This window comes from Chiloscyllium plagiosum, unplaced genomic scaffold (assembly GCF_037043375.1).
Source record: "Chiloscyllium plagiosum isolate Xiang-an unplaced genomic scaffold, Cpla_swu_hap1 HiC_scaffold_28, whole genome shotgun sequence".
Taxonomy (NCBI): domain Eukaryota; kingdom Metazoa; phylum Chordata; class Chondrichthyes; order Orectolobiformes; family Hemiscylliidae; genus Chiloscyllium; species Chiloscyllium plagiosum.
In genome coordinates, this window is record NW_028270166.1 from 9,298,663 (window position 1) to 9,317,569 (window position 18,907).

An 18,907-nucleotide genomic window follows, 5' to 3' on the forward strand; every position below is an offset into this window, starting at 1 on the left:
CTGAAATCAGTGATTTACCATCATTGAATCTCTCATTATCAGCATCCTCTGGGTTACCATTGACCAGAAACTTAACTTACTCACTATATAATGATAAAAATCACACACCAGGTTATAGTCCAACAGGTTTATTTGGAGCCACACTAGCTTTCGGAGTGACGCTCCTTCATTAGGTGATAGTGGAGGGCTCAGAAAGCTAGTGTGCTTCCAATTAAACCTGTTGGACTATAACCTGGTGTTGTGTGATTTTTAACTTTGTACACCTCAGTCCAACACCGGCATCTCCAAATCATGACTATATAATGAGGTGGCTACAAGGGCAGGTCAGAGGCTAGGAATACTGAAGCGAGTAACTCACATCCTGACTCCCCAAAGCCTGTCCACTATCTTCACACAGCTCTGGCCACCGAACTCTGCTAGCCTGGTCTGAGGTTGCCACCAGGTCAGTGTGGTCTCAGCCACCTAGAGCATAAGCAGCAGTCCAGGAAGAAGGGCAATTACCTTCTTCACTCTGCCAGACTAACAGCCATCAACTTCTCTGCTATTTCACATGCATCCCATCAAGGCTCAAGCTCCACCACTCGCACTATTGCATGCAACATTTTCCCTATTAGTTCTCACTCACCTTAACACATGACATTACAAACTCTGCAGGTACTCTACACTGCCTAAGGACTCACTCTTCCCCCCACCTGCATGAGCACCAACAGCTATGACACCTACTTTCATTTCGGTCATTCCAGCAGAATACAGCACATATACAGTAGAAAGTGTCAAGACGGTTGGTGTACTACCCAGTATTTTACTCCTCATCCCAATGAAGGAAGTCTGATTGCCCCAAGTGGCTGAAAGGTCCACTGATTGATATCAGAGGCTTGCCTTACCTTACTGAACTGGAACCCCCAATGGAAAGTGGACCTCCTTGACTTGACTAAGGACTGCTGACAACTTCGAACTTCGAACTCCTGCAGTGTGGAAACAGGCCCAACAGGTCCATACCAACCCTCCGAAGAGTAACACACCCAGACCCATTCCCTTATTTCTCTACATTTTCCCTAAAGCACCTAACATTCCAAATAGCATCCCACCCAGACTGATCCAAATCTTGTAATCCTTCATTTCCCATGGTCAATCCACCTAACCTGCACATCTTTGGATTGTGGGTGGAAACCGGAGCACCCAGAGGAAACCCACGCAGACACGGGGAGATTGTGCAAACTCCACCCAGACAGGTGGCCGAGACTGGAAGCGAACCCGGGTCCCTGGTGCTGTGAGGCTGCACTGTTAACCACTGAGCCACCATGACAATATGCCAGGCCTGATGTCTTCAAGAACTCACTTTGACTTTCACATCAGGAACTGTCAATATCTTGTTTCTTCACAGGACAGGGGTAGAACAGAAAGTTGCATATTGCTAAGGTGGCATTTGTTTTTAATGAATCCAACAACAAACAATAGTCACCATGAATGGGATCACACCACTGTCTAGTGAGAATCTTGCTTTGATGCCAGAAAGTCTTTGTTTGAAAATGCATCGAGTTGCTCCTGAAATCAAGAAAGGCGTTGCCCAATTTTGCATGTGATTTTTGAAAATGTTTTAATCAGATTACAATCAGATGTGATTTTCTCATCATAGTTTTCGTTGTTCAAGCCCCAATAAGATTCTGTTCAACTAATCAAATGCAAAGACTCTTCTCTGAATAGATGCTAAAAAAACTGGAGTATTTCTTCAGCACTTTGTTTTTATTTCAGATCTCCAGCAACGGCAGTATGTTGCTTTCATTTTAAAAAAATGCCATGCAAGTGACAATACCACAACGAGAACTCCTACTCAATCTCTAATGCATGACACATTGCTGAAATATGTAAGCATCCAATGACAATGAGAGAGGGACATGAGAACTATTGGCTGCGATACTCCTGCCCCATTAACTGAACAGGCTGCCAAACATCACTGCCTAAGCTTATATGTAAAAAAGGGGACTTGGGAAAGAAAACACAAGGTCATACCAAATATAAGTCTGTATTCTCAGGAAAGGAAGGAATAAAATTAAAGGGGATATGAGGGAAAAATGTGTGTTGAAATTACATGGAACAAAAGAAAACTGAGGATTTTCAGATACTGAAAATCCTCAGCAGATCAGATCATAATAAATCAGAGAAGCAGGTCATTCATACTCTTGAACCTCTCTCCATTATTCAGTAAAATCATAGTTGATCAAATTCACTTTGCTGCTTGACTCCTTGCTATTCAAAAAAATCCATCTGACTCAGCCTTGAACTTACTCAACATAGCCACTATTAAGGAAGATTAACCACCCTCAAGAGTAGAAATTCCTCCTTCTGAGTAGAAATTTCTCCTCCGTGTTTTAAAGGGATCCCCTTATTTTGAAACTGTCCTCTGGTTCCCAATTCTCCTCATAACGGAAACATTCTCCCACATCAAAGTCCCTTAAGGATCTTATATACTTAAATAATATAATCTCTCATTCTAAGTACAACCCTTATCTGCTCTGCCTTACTGCAATAACTCATTCATCCTAGACATGCTGGTCTTTATTGTAGGATAACAGAGGGTTATCAAAGTTTGCAGATGATACCAAGTTGAGCGGTAGGGTGAACTTTGATGAGGATGCAGAGATCTGTCAGCATGATCTGGAGAGGTTAGGTGAGTGGACAAATCAATGGCAGATGTAATCTCATTTGGATAAATGTGAAGTTATTCACTTTGGAAGCAAAAACAAGAAGAGAGATTACTACCTGAATGGATGTAAATTGGGAGAGGAGAGTGTGCAGCAGGGTGTCCTTGTGCACCAGTCGCTGAAGGTAAGCAGGGCAAAAGTGAGAACTGCAGATGCTAGAAACCAGAGTTTAGATCAGAGTTGTGCTGGAAAAGTACAGCAGGTCAGGCAGCATCTAAGGAGCAGGAAAATTGACATATCAAGCAAAAGCCCTTCATCAGGAATAGAGGCAGGAAGCCTCCAGGGTGGAGAGATAAATGGGGGGAGGGTGGGGCTGGGGAGAAGGTAGCAAACAGTACAATAGATGAATGTAAGCATGCAGGTGCAGCAGGCAGTAAAGAAGGCAAATGGTATGTTGGCCTTCGTTGCAAGTTTCAAATACAGGTGCAACAATGTGTTGTTGCAGTTATACAGGATCTTGGTGAGCCACACCGAGAATATTGTGTGCAGTTTTGGTGTCCTTTTCTGCAGTAAGCTGCTCTTGCTCTCGAGGGAGTACAGATTTAGATTTAGATTAGATTACAGTGTGGAAACAGGCCCTTCGGCCCAACAAGTCCACACCGACCCGCCGAAGCGAAACCCACCCATACCCCTACATTTACCCCTTACCTAACACGACAGGCAATTTAGTATGGCCAATTCACCTGACCCTGCACATCTTTGGATGGTGGGAGGAAACTGGAGCACCCAGAGGAAATCCACGCAGACACGGGGAGAACGTGCAAACTCCACACAGTCAGTCGCCTGAGGCGGGAATTGAACCCGGGTCTCTGGCGCTGTGAGGCAGCAGTGCTAACCACTGTGCCACCCTGCCGCAGCAAAGGTTTACCAGGCTGATTGGGATGACGGGACTGAGGTACGAGAAGAGATTGACTAGGTTAGGACTGTTTTCACTGGAGCTCAGACAAGTTGGGGAGGTGGGGTGGGGTTCCCCTCTCACAGAGACTTATAAAATTCTAACAGGACTAGACAGGGTAGATGCAGGAAAGATCTTCCCGATGGTGGGTGTGTCCAGAACCAGTCTGAGGATTCAGGGTGGTCAATTTAGGATAGAGATGAGGAGACATTTCTTCACCCAAAGAGTGGTGAGCCTTTGGAATTCATTACCACAGGAAGTAGTTGATGCCAAAACATTGTGTATTCAAGAGGCAGCTAGATATAGCACTTGAAACGAATAGGATCAAAGATTATGGGGCAAAAGCAGAATTAAACTATTGAGTTGGACAATCAGCCATGATGACGATGAATAGCAGAGCAGGCTTGAAGGGCTGACTGGCCTTGTCCTATCTTGTATGTTTCTATATCTCGTTACATATGTACAAGGCATAGGTGATACAACATAATAGAGTGCTTTCTATTGGTTGCCATACTTGAATCAAAAATTCAGTACAGTATATCCCTCAAGAGAGAACGGAGGTGGAGTCATTGAATATATTCAATGTTGAGATAGAAAACTGTTTGATTCATGAGGGAGATGAGGTTGTAGTTGAGAGGCAATCAAGTGGAAAATCCAGGTCAAGTCACAATCAGATCAGCAATGATCTCATCAAATGGTAACATGCCGAATGACTTATTTTTGTTTCTGTTTCTTTCTTCTGTTGTCATGAAAGATCCTTGGATTTCCTACAAGCAGCATTCGCATAGGTTTCAGTGAGAAACAGTAGCACAGGAAGATCTAAAGATGAAAGCAGGGTTAAAGAAAAGTAAACATGAGAAACAACTTAGAAATGAATGATCTTTAAAAGACAGGTCTTGCATTGTGGAACTATAGATTTTCCAGTACATTACCAGTTTTATTCACATCAACAAACATGATTTATATAATAAAAATGGAGAATTCTCTCAATATGCTTACTTGCGAAATACTATCTGAAACATTGTCAATATTGAGTGCGAAGATTGCATCTCTGGCTCCTACAAACAATAGGTTATGCTCCTCACTAAGCAGCAATGTTGAGTAATTAGAGATTCTTTGTTCAGTGAACGTTTTCAGATTTGCATCTATAAAGATAAAACCGTATGGAAAGCTGTTAAAATATTAAAGATTTAAGGAAGAGGTCATCCCCTATTTCCAGATATACACTGCACATTAGAGTTAGGTTTGTGCTTGTAACTGTTCCAGATATCTGCAATAAAAAATCACCATTAACAAGTGAGATTATTTAAAAAGGTGCAAACAAATTACGGACATAGAAAAAAGACAAGAGTTTTGAATATCCTTGCTGCCATTATCAGAATCTTTGAGAGTCAGAAGACAATTAGAGTTGGACTTAGTTTCACTTGAGATTTTAGAATTATAGCTATTTTACAAAGAGGTGTTCCTAATGGTTCCTGGGTGACCACTCTCTCATTCCTCAGAAACCTTTAGAAACTACAATTAGATGTGCATTTCTCTCTGATTTGCACCTTGTCGGGTAGAATTTCTGCACAGCAATGTACAAGGAGAAGGATCAAGTTTCTAGACCTGTTTTATCCAAACCAGTTATAACCTGAAAATAATTTTATTTGGAACTCCACTGCGTATGTGAAACTATCATATAATTAAACTAAATTGAATTTTGGAGTTGCGTACACATAATTTAGTGACAGGAAAGTTGAGTATGTTAATCTACTTCATGGAACTGAACAGCTACAGCAAAACCAAATCTCTCCAGGACTGAATAGTTTGCTGGCTTTCAATGAAGCATTGACTGTTTGAAGAAAATATTGGAGGATTGTTGGCTGCAACTCTATCAGAGGTCAATGCCTTCAAAAAAAGAGATATATTCAAGACATAGACTGATAGCAATAAAAAATCCTTTCATAGAACAGAGAAATTAGATTTTGGGTACAGCAATTCATAGTGCTATTCTAGTAAATAAGTGTTTAAGTATCACTAAGGCAAATTATTTAACCAATAAATGAAGCAGCAGAAAAAAAACATGCAAATCTGCAGAGTGCCAATAAAAACACAAATGGATTTTCAGGAAGGAGAAATTGTGGGGTGAATGGAGAAGGGTACAAGCAAGACCAATCTGACACAATTTTGTTGACTCTGAAATGGAATCTAAATTGCCCAGTAATTCACTTGTTTTGAGTAAAAGGCCCACCACTATTTTCAGGGCAACAAGAGATCAGCAATTATTGCAGCTTTGGTAAGGATCACTAGTTGCGAAAGGACAAATGAAGAAAACAGTGGAAACAGAAGGAACCAAACTAAGTACTACTCCTCTACTTTTGGAAGCTGTGGGGAAACTGGAAGCAAATGCTACTCGATTTAAAATTAAAGTACAATTTATAATAAAAGCACATGGTTTCTTACCTTCAAAATTCACAGTTTTTCTTGGTGTATAATCTGGTAGAAAAGCTTCTGAATGGAGTAGATATCTGATCAGCAGATTAGAAAATAGGAACACAGCAGCTTTTTGCATGTTTAACAAGTTGATTTGCAGCAATGTTTGGATGTTTAATGTTTTGGAGTGATGCTACTGATAAACATACTTAATTGAATATTTTAGAATGTCTTCGATAAGCTTCAAGAACCACTTTGCTGAAGAAATTTTTGTTCTGCAAGACCAAGGTCCACAACAATAATCGACATTGTCAGGTAAAATGCATTTGCGGCAAAAAGAAAGAATCTCCTAGGTTGTACCCTTCAACACGATTGACAGAAGCCTTCATGAAGCACAGTTTTAACCTGAAATAGAAGTTGCAGTTCAATATCTTTGCTCAACTAGATATCCTTGAGTGTAACAACATACTTCCTCCTGCCAAACAAATCATGTAAACATCCCAGTTTTACAGCAACCTTTACTGTAAATTTTTAAAGCATTATCGCAATGATAAACCCAAAGTAGTCTTTTAAACATTTTGACAGTTTTAAATTTTCTGCATGCAATAAGTACCAACTAACAAAAACATTGCTGAGCCTCTCCTGCTGGTACAAAGAGAGTAGAGAGTAAAGACAAGCTACTGTCATCTTCATTGAATATCAATCCAACTTACTGCTAAACTATTGACTTTCTGAATGATAAATGATGATTCCAGTATGCAGCCAAAGATTAGCATTTAATTTTTCAAATGCCTTGATGTGACACTGAACAGATCCTTTCAGCTTATCCCATAAATAGATTATTGGTGAAATTGCTATGACATTAGGGCAATGATATTTTCTAAAATCTGAAGTGACATTCAAACATTTCTTTCAGTTCAGAAATTGCAAAGCATTAGCTTTTTTCCAAATATCAGAGAATCTAAACATATTCTCCTAGGTTTTTGAGTCTGGCTAATTTGGATTTTGGATACTTATGTGGTGTACAATGGATTTAATACAGATGTGTAAGATCTTTTGAAAGGTCTTACTTTTCATTTTAAAATGGGGAGTTGGTGTCACTGGAAAGGCCACCACTTATCGCCCATCATAATTTCCTTTGAACTATTTGGCTTGTTAACTGCAGTTAAGAGTCAACTACATTGTTGTGGGTCTGGAGTCACATATAAGCCTGACCTGGATTGTGAACCAGATAGTCTCATTCAACAATTGACGATGGTTTCGTGGGTCATTACTCAGATTACCCAGATTTTATTCATTGAATTGAAATCCCACCTGCTGCCATGGATTTTGAATTAATGTGCCAAGGCATTAGCCTCGGCTCTGGATTACTGGTCCAATGACGTTACCATTGTCTCCTTCATGTGTTATGTCTATATGCAGATATCTCTGGATGAAATACACTTAAATTTAACTTCACCTGTAAAACTGTAAAAACGGTCTTCTAATTCCTGTTATATGGGGGATAGTTTGTAACTTAACTCTCCATTATTAACTTTAGAATATGCTCTTGATTGGAGCCTACCCCCGCCCCCCCCCCCGCCCCCCCCGTCATCAAATACTTATGCTGATTCACACGAAGGAAAGAGGAAGAGCAACATTAGACAACTAACAAAGTCTACTGCTTGAAGAGCTCTATGACTAAATAAAGTCTACAAACTGTAAGATTCTATTTCAGATTCACTTAAAACCATATGTTAACAGCTGGAATTTCATTCTCTCACACCTCTCCCAATGTCTGGGATACTTAGACATCTCAGGCTTCAGAGGAGTACAGTGGTTAGAATATGAAACTTTTTACCACAGGTAGTAATGAGTGAATTTGATAGATGCATTAAGGGGAAATAAGATAATTTTTTAAAAATTAATTTTATGGGATGTGCTCATCGCTGGCTGGCCTGCATTTAGTGCCTGTCCCTAGTTGCCCTTGAGAGGGTGGAGGTGAGCTGCCTTCTTGAACTGTTGCAGTCCACCAGCTGTGAGTTGACCCACAATACCCTTAGGGAGGGAATTCCAGCAGTTTGACCCAGCAACAGTGAAGGAATGGTGATATTTTCAGGATGGTAAGTGGCTTGGAGGAGAACTTGAAGATGGTGATGTTCCCATATATCTGATGCCCTTGTCCTTCCAGATGGAAGTGGTTTTGGGTTTAGAAGTGCTGTCTGAGGAACTTTGGTGAATTTCTGCAGGGCATCTTCTAAGTTGTACACACTGCTGCAACTGAGCGTCAGTGGTGGACGGAATGGATGCTTGTGGATTCTCCTGACTTCTGCCTTGTAGATGGTAGGCAGGATTTGGGGAGGTAGGTGGTGAGTTACTTGCTGCAGTATTCCTAACCTCTGACCTTATAGCCATTGCAAGTATGTAGCGGGTCCAGTTGAATTTCTGATCAAATGATAACTCCCAGGATGTTGGGGGATTCAGTGAATGGTAACACCATTGAATGTCAAGTTGTCTCTTGTTGGTGATGGTCATAGCCTGGCATTTGTATGGCGCAAATGTTGCTTGCTGCTTGTCAGCCCAAGCTTGGATATTGTCCAGATCTTGTTGCATTAGGACTGCTTCAGTTACTGAGAAATTGTGAAATAATGCTGAACATTGCGCAATCATCAGGGAACATCCTCACTTCTGACCTTATAATGGAGGGAAGGTCACTGATGAAGCAGCTGAAGATGGTTGGGCCTAAGACACTACCCTGAGGAACTCCTACAGAGATGTTCTGGAACTGAGATGTCTGACCTCCAACGACCACGATCTTATGTGTCAGGTATGCATCTAACCACCGGTATTCCTGATGAAGGGCTTTTGCCCGAAACGTCCATTTTCCTGCTCCTCAGATGCTGCCTGACCTGCTGTGCTTTTCCAGTACCACTTTAACCAAAACCTTCAACATATTGTCTAGCTAACACTAATTGTTACAGTTAACCTGAGAATGCAACTTTTAAAAAAAAGTTTTGTGATTTATACATGAAAGAAATGAAACTGTCATGGTATTCGAACAGATGAGAGACTCAACAAACCATCAAGGTATTTTTTAATGTGTAATTTCAGTTACATCACACTGTAAACTTTTGCTATAAATTCTGTGTCTTACAATTGTGTCCTCCACAACCACCTGGTGAAGGAGGAGCGCTCCGAAAGCTAGTGTGCTTCAAATTAAACCTGTTGTACTACAACCTGGTGTTGTGTGATTTTTAACTGTATTTTTGATGCTTTGGTATTTGAATGTTAAAGTATTAGTTAAATGAAACTAATGACAATTCCTTAATGACCCAGATGTATCTTTTGATTCTGAACTGCACATACCCAGCAACATATTCAGGCAATTCACCAAAGGAATTTTTAAAAATCCCAAAGAAAATCATAGCAGGCCAGTTAAAACAAGCCCTCAGATAGTTAGCTAATGCATGCATGTGGATAAAATCTCAGGTCTTGTAAGGATTACAATTTTAGTGGTTCCAGCTGAAAACTGTGTTCATCTAGTGTGGATGGAGGAAGAAAGTTAGGAGGAGAGAAAGCAAGCATTCATTACATATCGAAAGGATATTTAAAAAGAGTGGTCAAAAGATACACTTTATGGCTTTCTATTTAACATTATTACTCATATGCAATGAGTTAAAAAAAACTTGCAAAAATACATTTAGAAAAATCCATTTATTTTCCATGCAGTTTGTTACTTCATTATATTTACACATTATTTTGCAAATAATTAACCAAAAAATGTTAAAGGAAAAATTTTCATTTAGAAAAGCTCAATTCTACAATTTAAGATTATGAATTTATGTTTCACTTTTTCTTTGTTGCTAAAGTTTGTTGCTCATTAAAATGTCTAGCAATTCACTGCACAAATGCTTTGAGACATTTCATGTAAAAGGTTACAAATCACAGTGCCAAGTATTAGTCCAACACGTTTATTTGTAAGCACTAGAATTTATAGCAAAAGTTTACAGTGTGATGGAACTGAAATTATATATTGAAAAAGACCTGGATGGTTTGTTAAGTCTCTCATCTTTTAGAATGACCATGTTGGTTTCAGTTCTTTCATATGTAAATCCCAGAAATTTTATTTTAAAGTAACATTTTGAAGTGAACTTTCACAATAGGTGCCATGTTGGCCCAGATAATGCATTGGAGGTGTGAGGCTGCCTGTGCCCCAGTATTCAGACTGATTCTATAGGAGAGTGTGTGTCTGTGTGCGTGCGAGAGTGCATAGTGCAGTGGGGTCACCTGTAGTGTGACATGAACCCAAGGTCCCGGTTGAGGCCCTCCCCATAGGTACCAAACTTGGCTATCAGCCCCTGCTCAGCCACTTTGCCTGTCCCGAAGTCAGCCTTGGAGGATGGTCACCCAAAAGTCAGAGGTCGAACATCCCAGACCAATGAAGTGTTCTCCGACTTGGAGGGAACACTCCTGTCTGTTAATTGTTGCGGGGTCTGTTCATCCGTTGCCGTAGCCTCTGCTTGGTCTCGCCAATATACCATGCCTCAGGGCATCCTTGCCTGCAGCATATGAGACAATGTTGGCCAAGTCACGAGTACCTGCCGCGTACATGGTGGGTGGTGTCCTCATGCGTAATGATGGTATCCATGTCGACACTGACATGTCTTGCAGCGTCTGCCACAAGGTTGTACAGTGTTGTCCTGAAAGCCAGGCAGTTTGGTGCGAACAACAATCTGTTTGAGGTTTGGTGGTTGTTTAAAAAGTGAAGTGGAGGCATGGGGAAGGTCTTGGCCAGGTGCTCATCCTCATTGATAATTTGTTTCAGGCTGCGAAAAACATGGCATAGTTTCTTGGCTCCTGTGAAGTACTAGACAACGAAGAGTACCCTGTTGGTTGCAGCTCATGTCTGTCTCCTGTGGAGGTCCTTATGGAACTGGCAGTCGATGAGTTGAGCATCGTATCCCGTTCTTATGAGGGCATTCTTGAGTACTTCCAAGAGCCCATCACATTCCTCCTCATCTGAACAGATCCTGTGTATGCGTAGGGCTTGTCCATAGGGGATGGATGTTTTAATATGTTTCAGGTGGATGCTGGAGAAGTGGATAAAAACAATGACTGCAGATGCTGGAAACCAGATTCTGCATTAGTGGTGCTGGAAAAGCACAGCAGTTCAGGCAGCATCTGAGGAGCAGTAAAATCGACGTTTTGGGCAAAACCCTTCATCAGGAATACAGGCAAGTGTTTGAAGGGTGGAGAGATAAATGAGAGGAGGATGGGGGAGGGGAGAAAGTAGCATAGAGTACAATAGGTGAGTGGGGGAGGGGATGAAGGTGATAGGTCAGGGAGGAGGGTGGAGTGGATAGGTGGAAAAGAAGATAGGCAGGTAAGACAAGTCATGGGGACAGTGCTGAGCTGGAAGTTTGGAACTGGTGTGAGGTGGGGAAAGGGGAAATGAGAAAACTGTTGAAGTCCACATTGATGCCCTGGGGTTGAAGCGTTCTTCCTCCAGGCGTCGGGTGGTGAGGGAGCGGCGGTGAAGGAGGCCCAGGACCTCCATTTCCTCAGCAGAGCGGGAGGGGAAGTTGAAAAGTTGGGCCACAGGGCGGTGTGGTTGATTGGTGCGGGTGTCCCAGAGATGTTCCCGAAAGTGCTCTGCTCGGAGGCGTCCAGTCTCCCGAATGTAGAGGAGACTGCATCGGGAGCAACAGATACAATAAATGATATTGGTGGGTGTGCAGATAAAACTTTGATGGATGTGGAAGGCATCATAAGGTTATCTGTGGTTTGTGGTAGAGTGAGGTGCCGAGGTGCCCATCTTTGATGGAGATGCATGTGTCCAAGAATGGCAGTTGTTGGTGTTGAGTACTGAGGCTGTTGCTGCAAAGCCATCATTATGGGGGATGCTGGTGTAAAGTGCTGAAACATCCACTGTGACGAGGAATGTTCCCTGTTTGACTGGTCCGTGGGTGCTAAGTTTCTGTAAGAAATCTGTAGTGTCGTGACAGAAGCTGCGGATCCCCTGTACAATGAGTTTCAAGATGCTTTCGACATAGCCAGAGATGTTCTTACACAGGGTCTCATTGCCTAATATGATGGGATGTCCTGTTGGCTGAATCACAGGATTACAATTTATTTTGCTCGAAAACTGCATGAATCCATGTAAGACTCTGTAAATCCCTTTTTTAGAAATAGGATCAGTCTGTATATTCGGCACAGACAGCTTCACATAGGGCACCTCACACCTTCAATGCATTAACAATAAGTGCCATGTTGGCTCAGGTAAAGTTCAGAGCTGAAAATGTGTTGCTGGAAAAGCGCAGCAGGTCAGGCAGCATCCAAGCAACAGGAGAATCGACGTTTCGGGCATGGGCCCTTCTTCAGGAATGAGGAGAGTTTGCCAAGTAGACTAAGATAAAAAGGTAGGGAGGAGGGACTTGGGGGAGGAGTGTTGGAAATGCGATAGGTGGAAGGAGTTAAGGTGAGGGGGATAGGCCGGAGCGGGGTTGGGGGCAGAGAGGTCAGGAAAAAGATTGCAGGTTAGGAAGGTGGTGCTGAGTTTGAGGGTTGGGACTGAGACAAGGTGGGGGGAGGGGAAATGAGGAAACTGGAGAAATGTGCATTCATCCCTTGTGGTTGGAGGGTTCCTAGGCGGAAGGTGAGGCGCTCTTCCTCCAGCCATCGTGTTGCTATGGTCTGGCGATGGAGGAGTCCAAGGACCTGCATGTCCTTGGTGGAGTGGGAGCGGGAGTTGAAGTGTTGAGCCATAGGGTGGTTGGGTTGGTTGGTCCGGGTGTCCCAGGAGTGTTCTCTGAAATGTTCCGCAAGTAGGCGGCCTGTCTCCCCAACATAGAGGGGGCCACATCGGGTGCAGCGGATGCAGTAAATGATGTGTGTGGAGGTGCAGGTGAATTTGTGGCGGATATGGAAGGATCCCTTGGGGCCTTGGAGGGAAATAAGGGGGAGAGGTGTGGGCGCAAGTTTTGCGTTTCTTACGGTTGCAGGGGAAGGTGCCCGGAGTGGAGGTTGGGTTGGTGGGGGGTGTGGACCTGACAAGGGAGTCACGGAGGGAGTGGTCTTTTCGGAACGCTGATTGGGGGGGGGGGTGGGGAAGGGAAATATATCCCTGGTGGTGGGGTCCGTTTGGAGGTGGCGGAAATGACGACGGATGATATGATGTATATGGAGGTTGGTGGGGTGGTAGGTGAGGACCAGTGGGGTTCTGTCCTGGTGGCGATTGGAGGGGCGGGGCTCAAGGGCGGAGGAGCGGGAAGTGGAGGAGATGCGGTGGAGAGCATCGTCGATCACGTCTAGGGAGAAATTGCAGTCTTTGAAGAATGTAACTTTCAAAAAAAGTTCTGGAATTTACATATGAAAAGAACTGAAACCGACATGGTCATTCCAAAACATGTGTCTTAAACAATCCAGATCTTTTTCAATAGATAATTTCAGTTGCATCACATCGTAAACCTTTGCTGTAAATTCTGTGCCTTACAATCCTATACTCCACAACCACCTGAAGGAACAACACTCCGAAAGCTAGTGCTTCCAAATTAACCTGTTGGACTATAGCCTGGTGTTGTGTGATTTTTAACTTTGCTGTACAAAGTCCAACACCGGCACCTCCAAATCATATAAAAGGTATTATATTAAAAAACCAACAGATCCACAACTGTTCAATGTATTTTCCCTGAATCTCCTTTCTCTTCTAGGGACAGTGATTCAGGTTAAGCACAAATCAAAATACAAGCAGAATATTATTACTAATCCAAGTGACTGTCGGTGACATTTGAGATGAATGCTATCAGGCTATTTGATCATGAATTCATTTTCCAGCATTACTAGAAGAACTGATGTAGAAAACTGACCCAAAGACAAAGTTGGTAACTGTTGGGACCTCAATACTGCCTCGTCCCAGATATGTTAAACCAATACGACGTGACAATGAAACTTCACACCTACCTTGTATGTATTGATTAACAATACCCCTGAAAATTTATTCACTGTTTGAAGTATCAAGGGTGTCCCATTAAATGATCTTTAAACAAGGTAGGTGCCTTAACATTTAAATTGCATAGGAACTAAAATGCTTTAAAGCCTTAAAGTTGAGGAATAAACTGACATATTCTGTTAGCTGTTAAAAAGCTTGTAGCAGATTCTTAAGAACTGGCCAGAGTACACCTAAGTGTAGCCATTTGGCAAGATGTCTCAGTCAGTGGTGAGATGTGTGCTTTAACCTAAATCTTTCATTCAATTCAAGTATTTACTTTGTTTTTCTAAAACACTTCCCTGAAGTCCCTGTATGGCAGTTTCCACTGAACCTTCAATTTCAGGACAGTTAGGATAGAAGTTCTGCTGGAGCTGACATGGACTTTTCAAACTGCAGTTGTTGTGGGTATGATGGCTGAACTGTGAATTTGGTTTGCAGGTGTTTCATCCCCTTTCTAGGTGACATCCTCAGTGCTACAGAGGCTTGTATGTAGTGCTGTACTGTATCTGTTGGCATTTATTTGATTTTGTTCCCGGTACTTCCAGTTGCTGGTTCCAGTGTTTGTTGCAGTGGTTGGTATATTAGGTCTAGGTCAATGTGTTTATTGATGGAGTCCATGGATGAGTGCCAAGCTTCTAGAAATTCTCTGGCTGTCGTCTGTTTGGTTTGTCCTATTATTCTGGTGCTGTCCCAGTCAAATTTGTGGTACTTGTCATCTGTGTGTCTAGATACTATGACAGCTGGGTTGTGACGTTTAGTGGCTAGTTGATGTTCATGGGTGTGAATGGCTAGTTGTCTGCTTGTCTGCCAGATTTATGACAGCACATAAACTGACAGCCATACTCAGATAACAACTCAATAGAACAAAAGACCCATACCCATCATGTGCAAGACAAACGAAGTGTACACGATTCCACGCAGTGGCTGCACGAAACACTATCAAGGATAGAGAGAGACAGACAACTAGGCACGAAACACCACTACCACCTAGCCTTAGTATCTATACACACAGACAACAAATTCAACTGGAACAGCACAACAATAATAGGACAAGCCAAACAGACGACAGCCAGATAATTCCTCAAAGCTTGGTATTCATCCAGATTCCTTCAATAAACACATCGACCTCGATCTAATATACCGACCACTGCAACAAACAACCTGAACCGGCAACCGGAAGCAGTGGGAACAAAATCAAATAAATTCCAACCGACAGTACAGCAGCCTCACAGGAGGCTCCACTGCTGTGATGATGTCACCTAGACAGGGAACAATACGTTTGCAAACCAAATTCACAGCTCAGCAAATATACCCGCAACAACTGCAACTGGCACCCGAGCTACAATCTTTACACAAACCTTGAACTTTTCAAACTTCACAGCATCAGTGTTGAAGTAATAAGAAACTAAATGTACACAGTCCATTTACACTCCAGATTGTTAAAGGAACTTCATCTCACAATTCAAGTTTGTACAAAAACATTTTCTGCTTCCAATTTCAACAATATTGTGATTATTAAACAGATTCAACATTTTCATATCCAAAGACATACTAAAGCACTTTCCAGCAAAAGGTCGCTTTGAGATTCAGTCACCATTCAGCAAACAAACATGGCAACCAACTCATGGACACATTAAGATCCCACAACAACGATAGAATGACCAGATGATCAATTTTTGCTAGCATTGTTCTAGGGAGAAAGTTTGGCTTGGATTGGACATTTTATCTATGGGTATATATAAAATAAGATGTTTTATGTCTTGCTCAGTAGCCAGGCTAAAGCACTCTGTTTAATGTCACTTGTCCAATAGTGGGCTTGAACCCCTAAGCTTTGACCCAGAAAGTTACTAAATAAGCCAAGCTTACAATTGGTGCCACTGTTAATTTGCTAGAAATAGCACAGTGCACCAGCTGCAGCCAAGTTGGTAGTGTTCTCACCACATGGTTCTGGGTTCAAGTCCAACTCCAACCACAAAATTTCAGGCTGATACTCCAACATAATATGGAGGATGCAATGAACTGCTGGATGTGCAGCCTTGTCAATGGTGTGTGAAACAGGACAAAACATTTACCTGCTTGGGCAGATGCAACTGCAAAAATAACCCGCGGCACTACTTAGAAGAACAGCAGAGAAGACATTCCCATCCGCAGGACAATATCTTTCTCTTCCCTCAAATCAATATTACAACAACAGATTATCTGGTTATCACCATATTCATAAATATGAATGTTAGTCCAAAATGCTGACACAAATGAAAGCAGGACTACTGACTTGTTAAGCAGACCTATTTAAAGTTGAAGTCATTCTCTTTCCTGGTCAAATGCTGAAGTAGTATGCAGCTGTAATGTTCTCAAAACTGATTATTTCCCCAATACTACTAACCTGGTTTATAAAGAAACGTTTACCAAGTTCTTGTTTTTATTCCATTATTCTTCAAAACATCTCAGAATAGTGCATCAAATTAAGTGAACAGGAGTTGTGAAATAAGAGACATTTGAAGCAGTTATCTAAAAAAGAACAGAAGTTCAACTTTCAGGTTATGAAAATAAGAGGATAAAGTACTGCAGTTAGGGTGATTAATCTTATAATGATTTACCATGAGAAAGAGGCTTTCATGGTGCTAAGCTTAGTAAAGACAAAATGTGTCACACAGATGGATTGGTTCAATTATTAAATGTCTCAGTTTGGTTCACAGGTGATAAACTGACCAAAAGATAATCAGACTGGTTTTGCAATATCTTAGCTTATCAAAATGTTGAAAAATCTATGAAGTTGTAAGTTTGGTACCTGTAAGGGTTAATGTTAAGACTGTTCTTACTCAAACTTGTAAAATAACTTTCAGCACAAAATCAGAATCTTAACAAGCAGTGCAGTTGGACAAAAGCCAGAATTCAAACTAAATAGAGTCATAGAATTATACAGCATGGAAATAGACCCTTTGGTCAAACTTGTCTGCGCCAACCTGATATCCGAAACTGATTTAGCCCCATTTACCAGCATTTGGCCCAAATCCCTCTAAACCCTTCCTATTCATGTACCCATACACATGCCTTTGAAAATACAGTAACTGTACCCGCCTTCACCACCTTCTCTGGCAGCTAGTTCCATTCACATTCCACCCTCTGCGTGAAAAAGTTGCCCCTCAGGTCCCATTTAAACTTTTTCCCTCTCACCTACCTTGGGAAAAAGACCTTGGTTTTTCACCCTATCCATGTCCTTCATGATTTTATGAATGAAACTCTATGTTTGACAACTTCTTAGTCAGCTACTGTACTGCAGTATGGATAGGAAACAATGTACTGGTCACACAGAACATTTGATAATTTTTTTTCAATAAAAAGGCAAAGAATAAAACACAAGAAGCCATAAAATATTTCCCAACCTACAAAGAGTTTTACTAATAATAATAATAATTCAGGAAGAAGTTTACATCTCCAGCAAGGAAAAGATGACGACTGGGAGACCGGAAAATAGTCCATGAATTGATCCTATATCAATTCTAAGAGATCATGAGATTCTATGCTGTTCTGCATTTCATTGCCTATCTCATTCAAATTTTAGTTCTTATTCATCAACTTTGCTGCTAAGAAGCAGTCTCTGCATTGGCTAGAATACTTATAAAATCAATTATCTATCCCAGAGGATGTAGTCAGCATGATTAACCTTATAATGACTTAGCATGAAAAAGTAAAGACAAAATGTATCACACAGACTATCTAATCACTATCCCTAGTCAAATGGAAGGGTGGAGGCAGTTATGAAAAATTGCCAAAGGAATCATTAAAAAAAAAGCGAATCCCACATTGATGTATACAAGGCAATCTTCAAGTGAAGCAGTGCTGAAGGAATGGAAAGTAGTCCAATACAAAAGATCAATGTCATATTGCACCAAATCTACTCTTCCAATAGCAAAAAAGCTACTGAACTAGAAGAAATAATCGGCGAGAATGAAAACGTCATGGTGAAAAGACAGGGTAGATAAAAGAAACTATTTCCACTGGTTGGGGATTCCAGAACTACGGGACACAGTCCGAGAATTAGGGCCAGATCATTCAGGAGCAATGTTAGGAAGTAAAGAGTAGTAGACGTTTGGAATTCTCTTCCACAAGTGTCAGTGGATGCTGGATCTGTTGTTAATTTTAAATCTGAAATAGATCATTTTTGTTAAGCATTGGTATTAAGGAATATAGGCCAAAGGCAGGTTAATGGTGTTAGGCTACAGTTCAGCCATGATCTCACTAAATGGTGAAACAGGCTCAAGGAGCTAATGGCTTACTCCTATAACTGTGTTGCTATGAAACAGCAGAAAGCCAAATTTAATTTTGAAAAGACCGCTAAATCATTGTCAGAGTTGGGTATTGAAGGTACACAAGCAGGAGGCTGGAAGAACACAGCAAGAATGAAGAAGGGTTATATCCAAAACAGTGACTTCTCCACCTCCTGCCTTGCTCCTGCTTGTCTACGTTGGATTCTAGCATTTGCAGTTTTTTTCGTCTCTAACCAGAGTTGGGTATTGGACAGCTAAAATTTCAAGTGCATTTACAACAACCATCTGAGACATGCCAAATAGGAAGGCTTTACACTCAATCTGCAGTCAGCGCTGATGTAGCCAAGCTTCTCCAAGGAAAAGTGTGAGAGTGCAGTGAGAGAGAGAGAGAGAAGTGAGAAGAGAGACAAGTCAAGTGAGGAGAGAGAGAGAGACGGAGACAGCAAGGCGTATGTAAAACCTCCACTACAAAATGCACCAATGCACCTTGACTTTGTCCTGATGCAGCACCAGTGGCGCAATCGGTTAGCGCACGGTACTTATAGAGCAGTACAGGCGGTGGGCAATGCCGAGGTTGTGAGTTCGAGCCTCACTCGGAGCACTGGCTTTCCAGGCGACATGGTTGCTCAGTGGTTAGAACTGCTGCTTCACAGCACCAAGG

General features: G+C 41.7%; 1 protein-coding gene across 1 annotated transcript in view; it reads right to left on the minus strand.

Annotated features, from left to right (window-relative positions):
- LOC122565425 (semaphorin-4E-like) overlaps positions 1 to 18,907 on the minus strand; it is a 117,486-nt gene that overhangs the window by 70,493 nt on the left and 28,086 nt on the right. Inside the window, exons 2-3 of the mRNA XM_087975981.1 lie at positions 6,043 to 6,417; positions 4,597 to 4,742 (exon numbers count right to left, since the gene is read on the minus strand). Coding sequence (XP_087832107.1) covers positions 4,597 to 4,742; positions 6,043 to 6,151 — 255 coding nt within the window. The 5' untranslated portion in view covers positions 6,152 to 6,417. The remainder of the gene's footprint in view (positions 1 to 4,596; positions 4,743 to 6,042; positions 6,418 to 18,907) is intronic.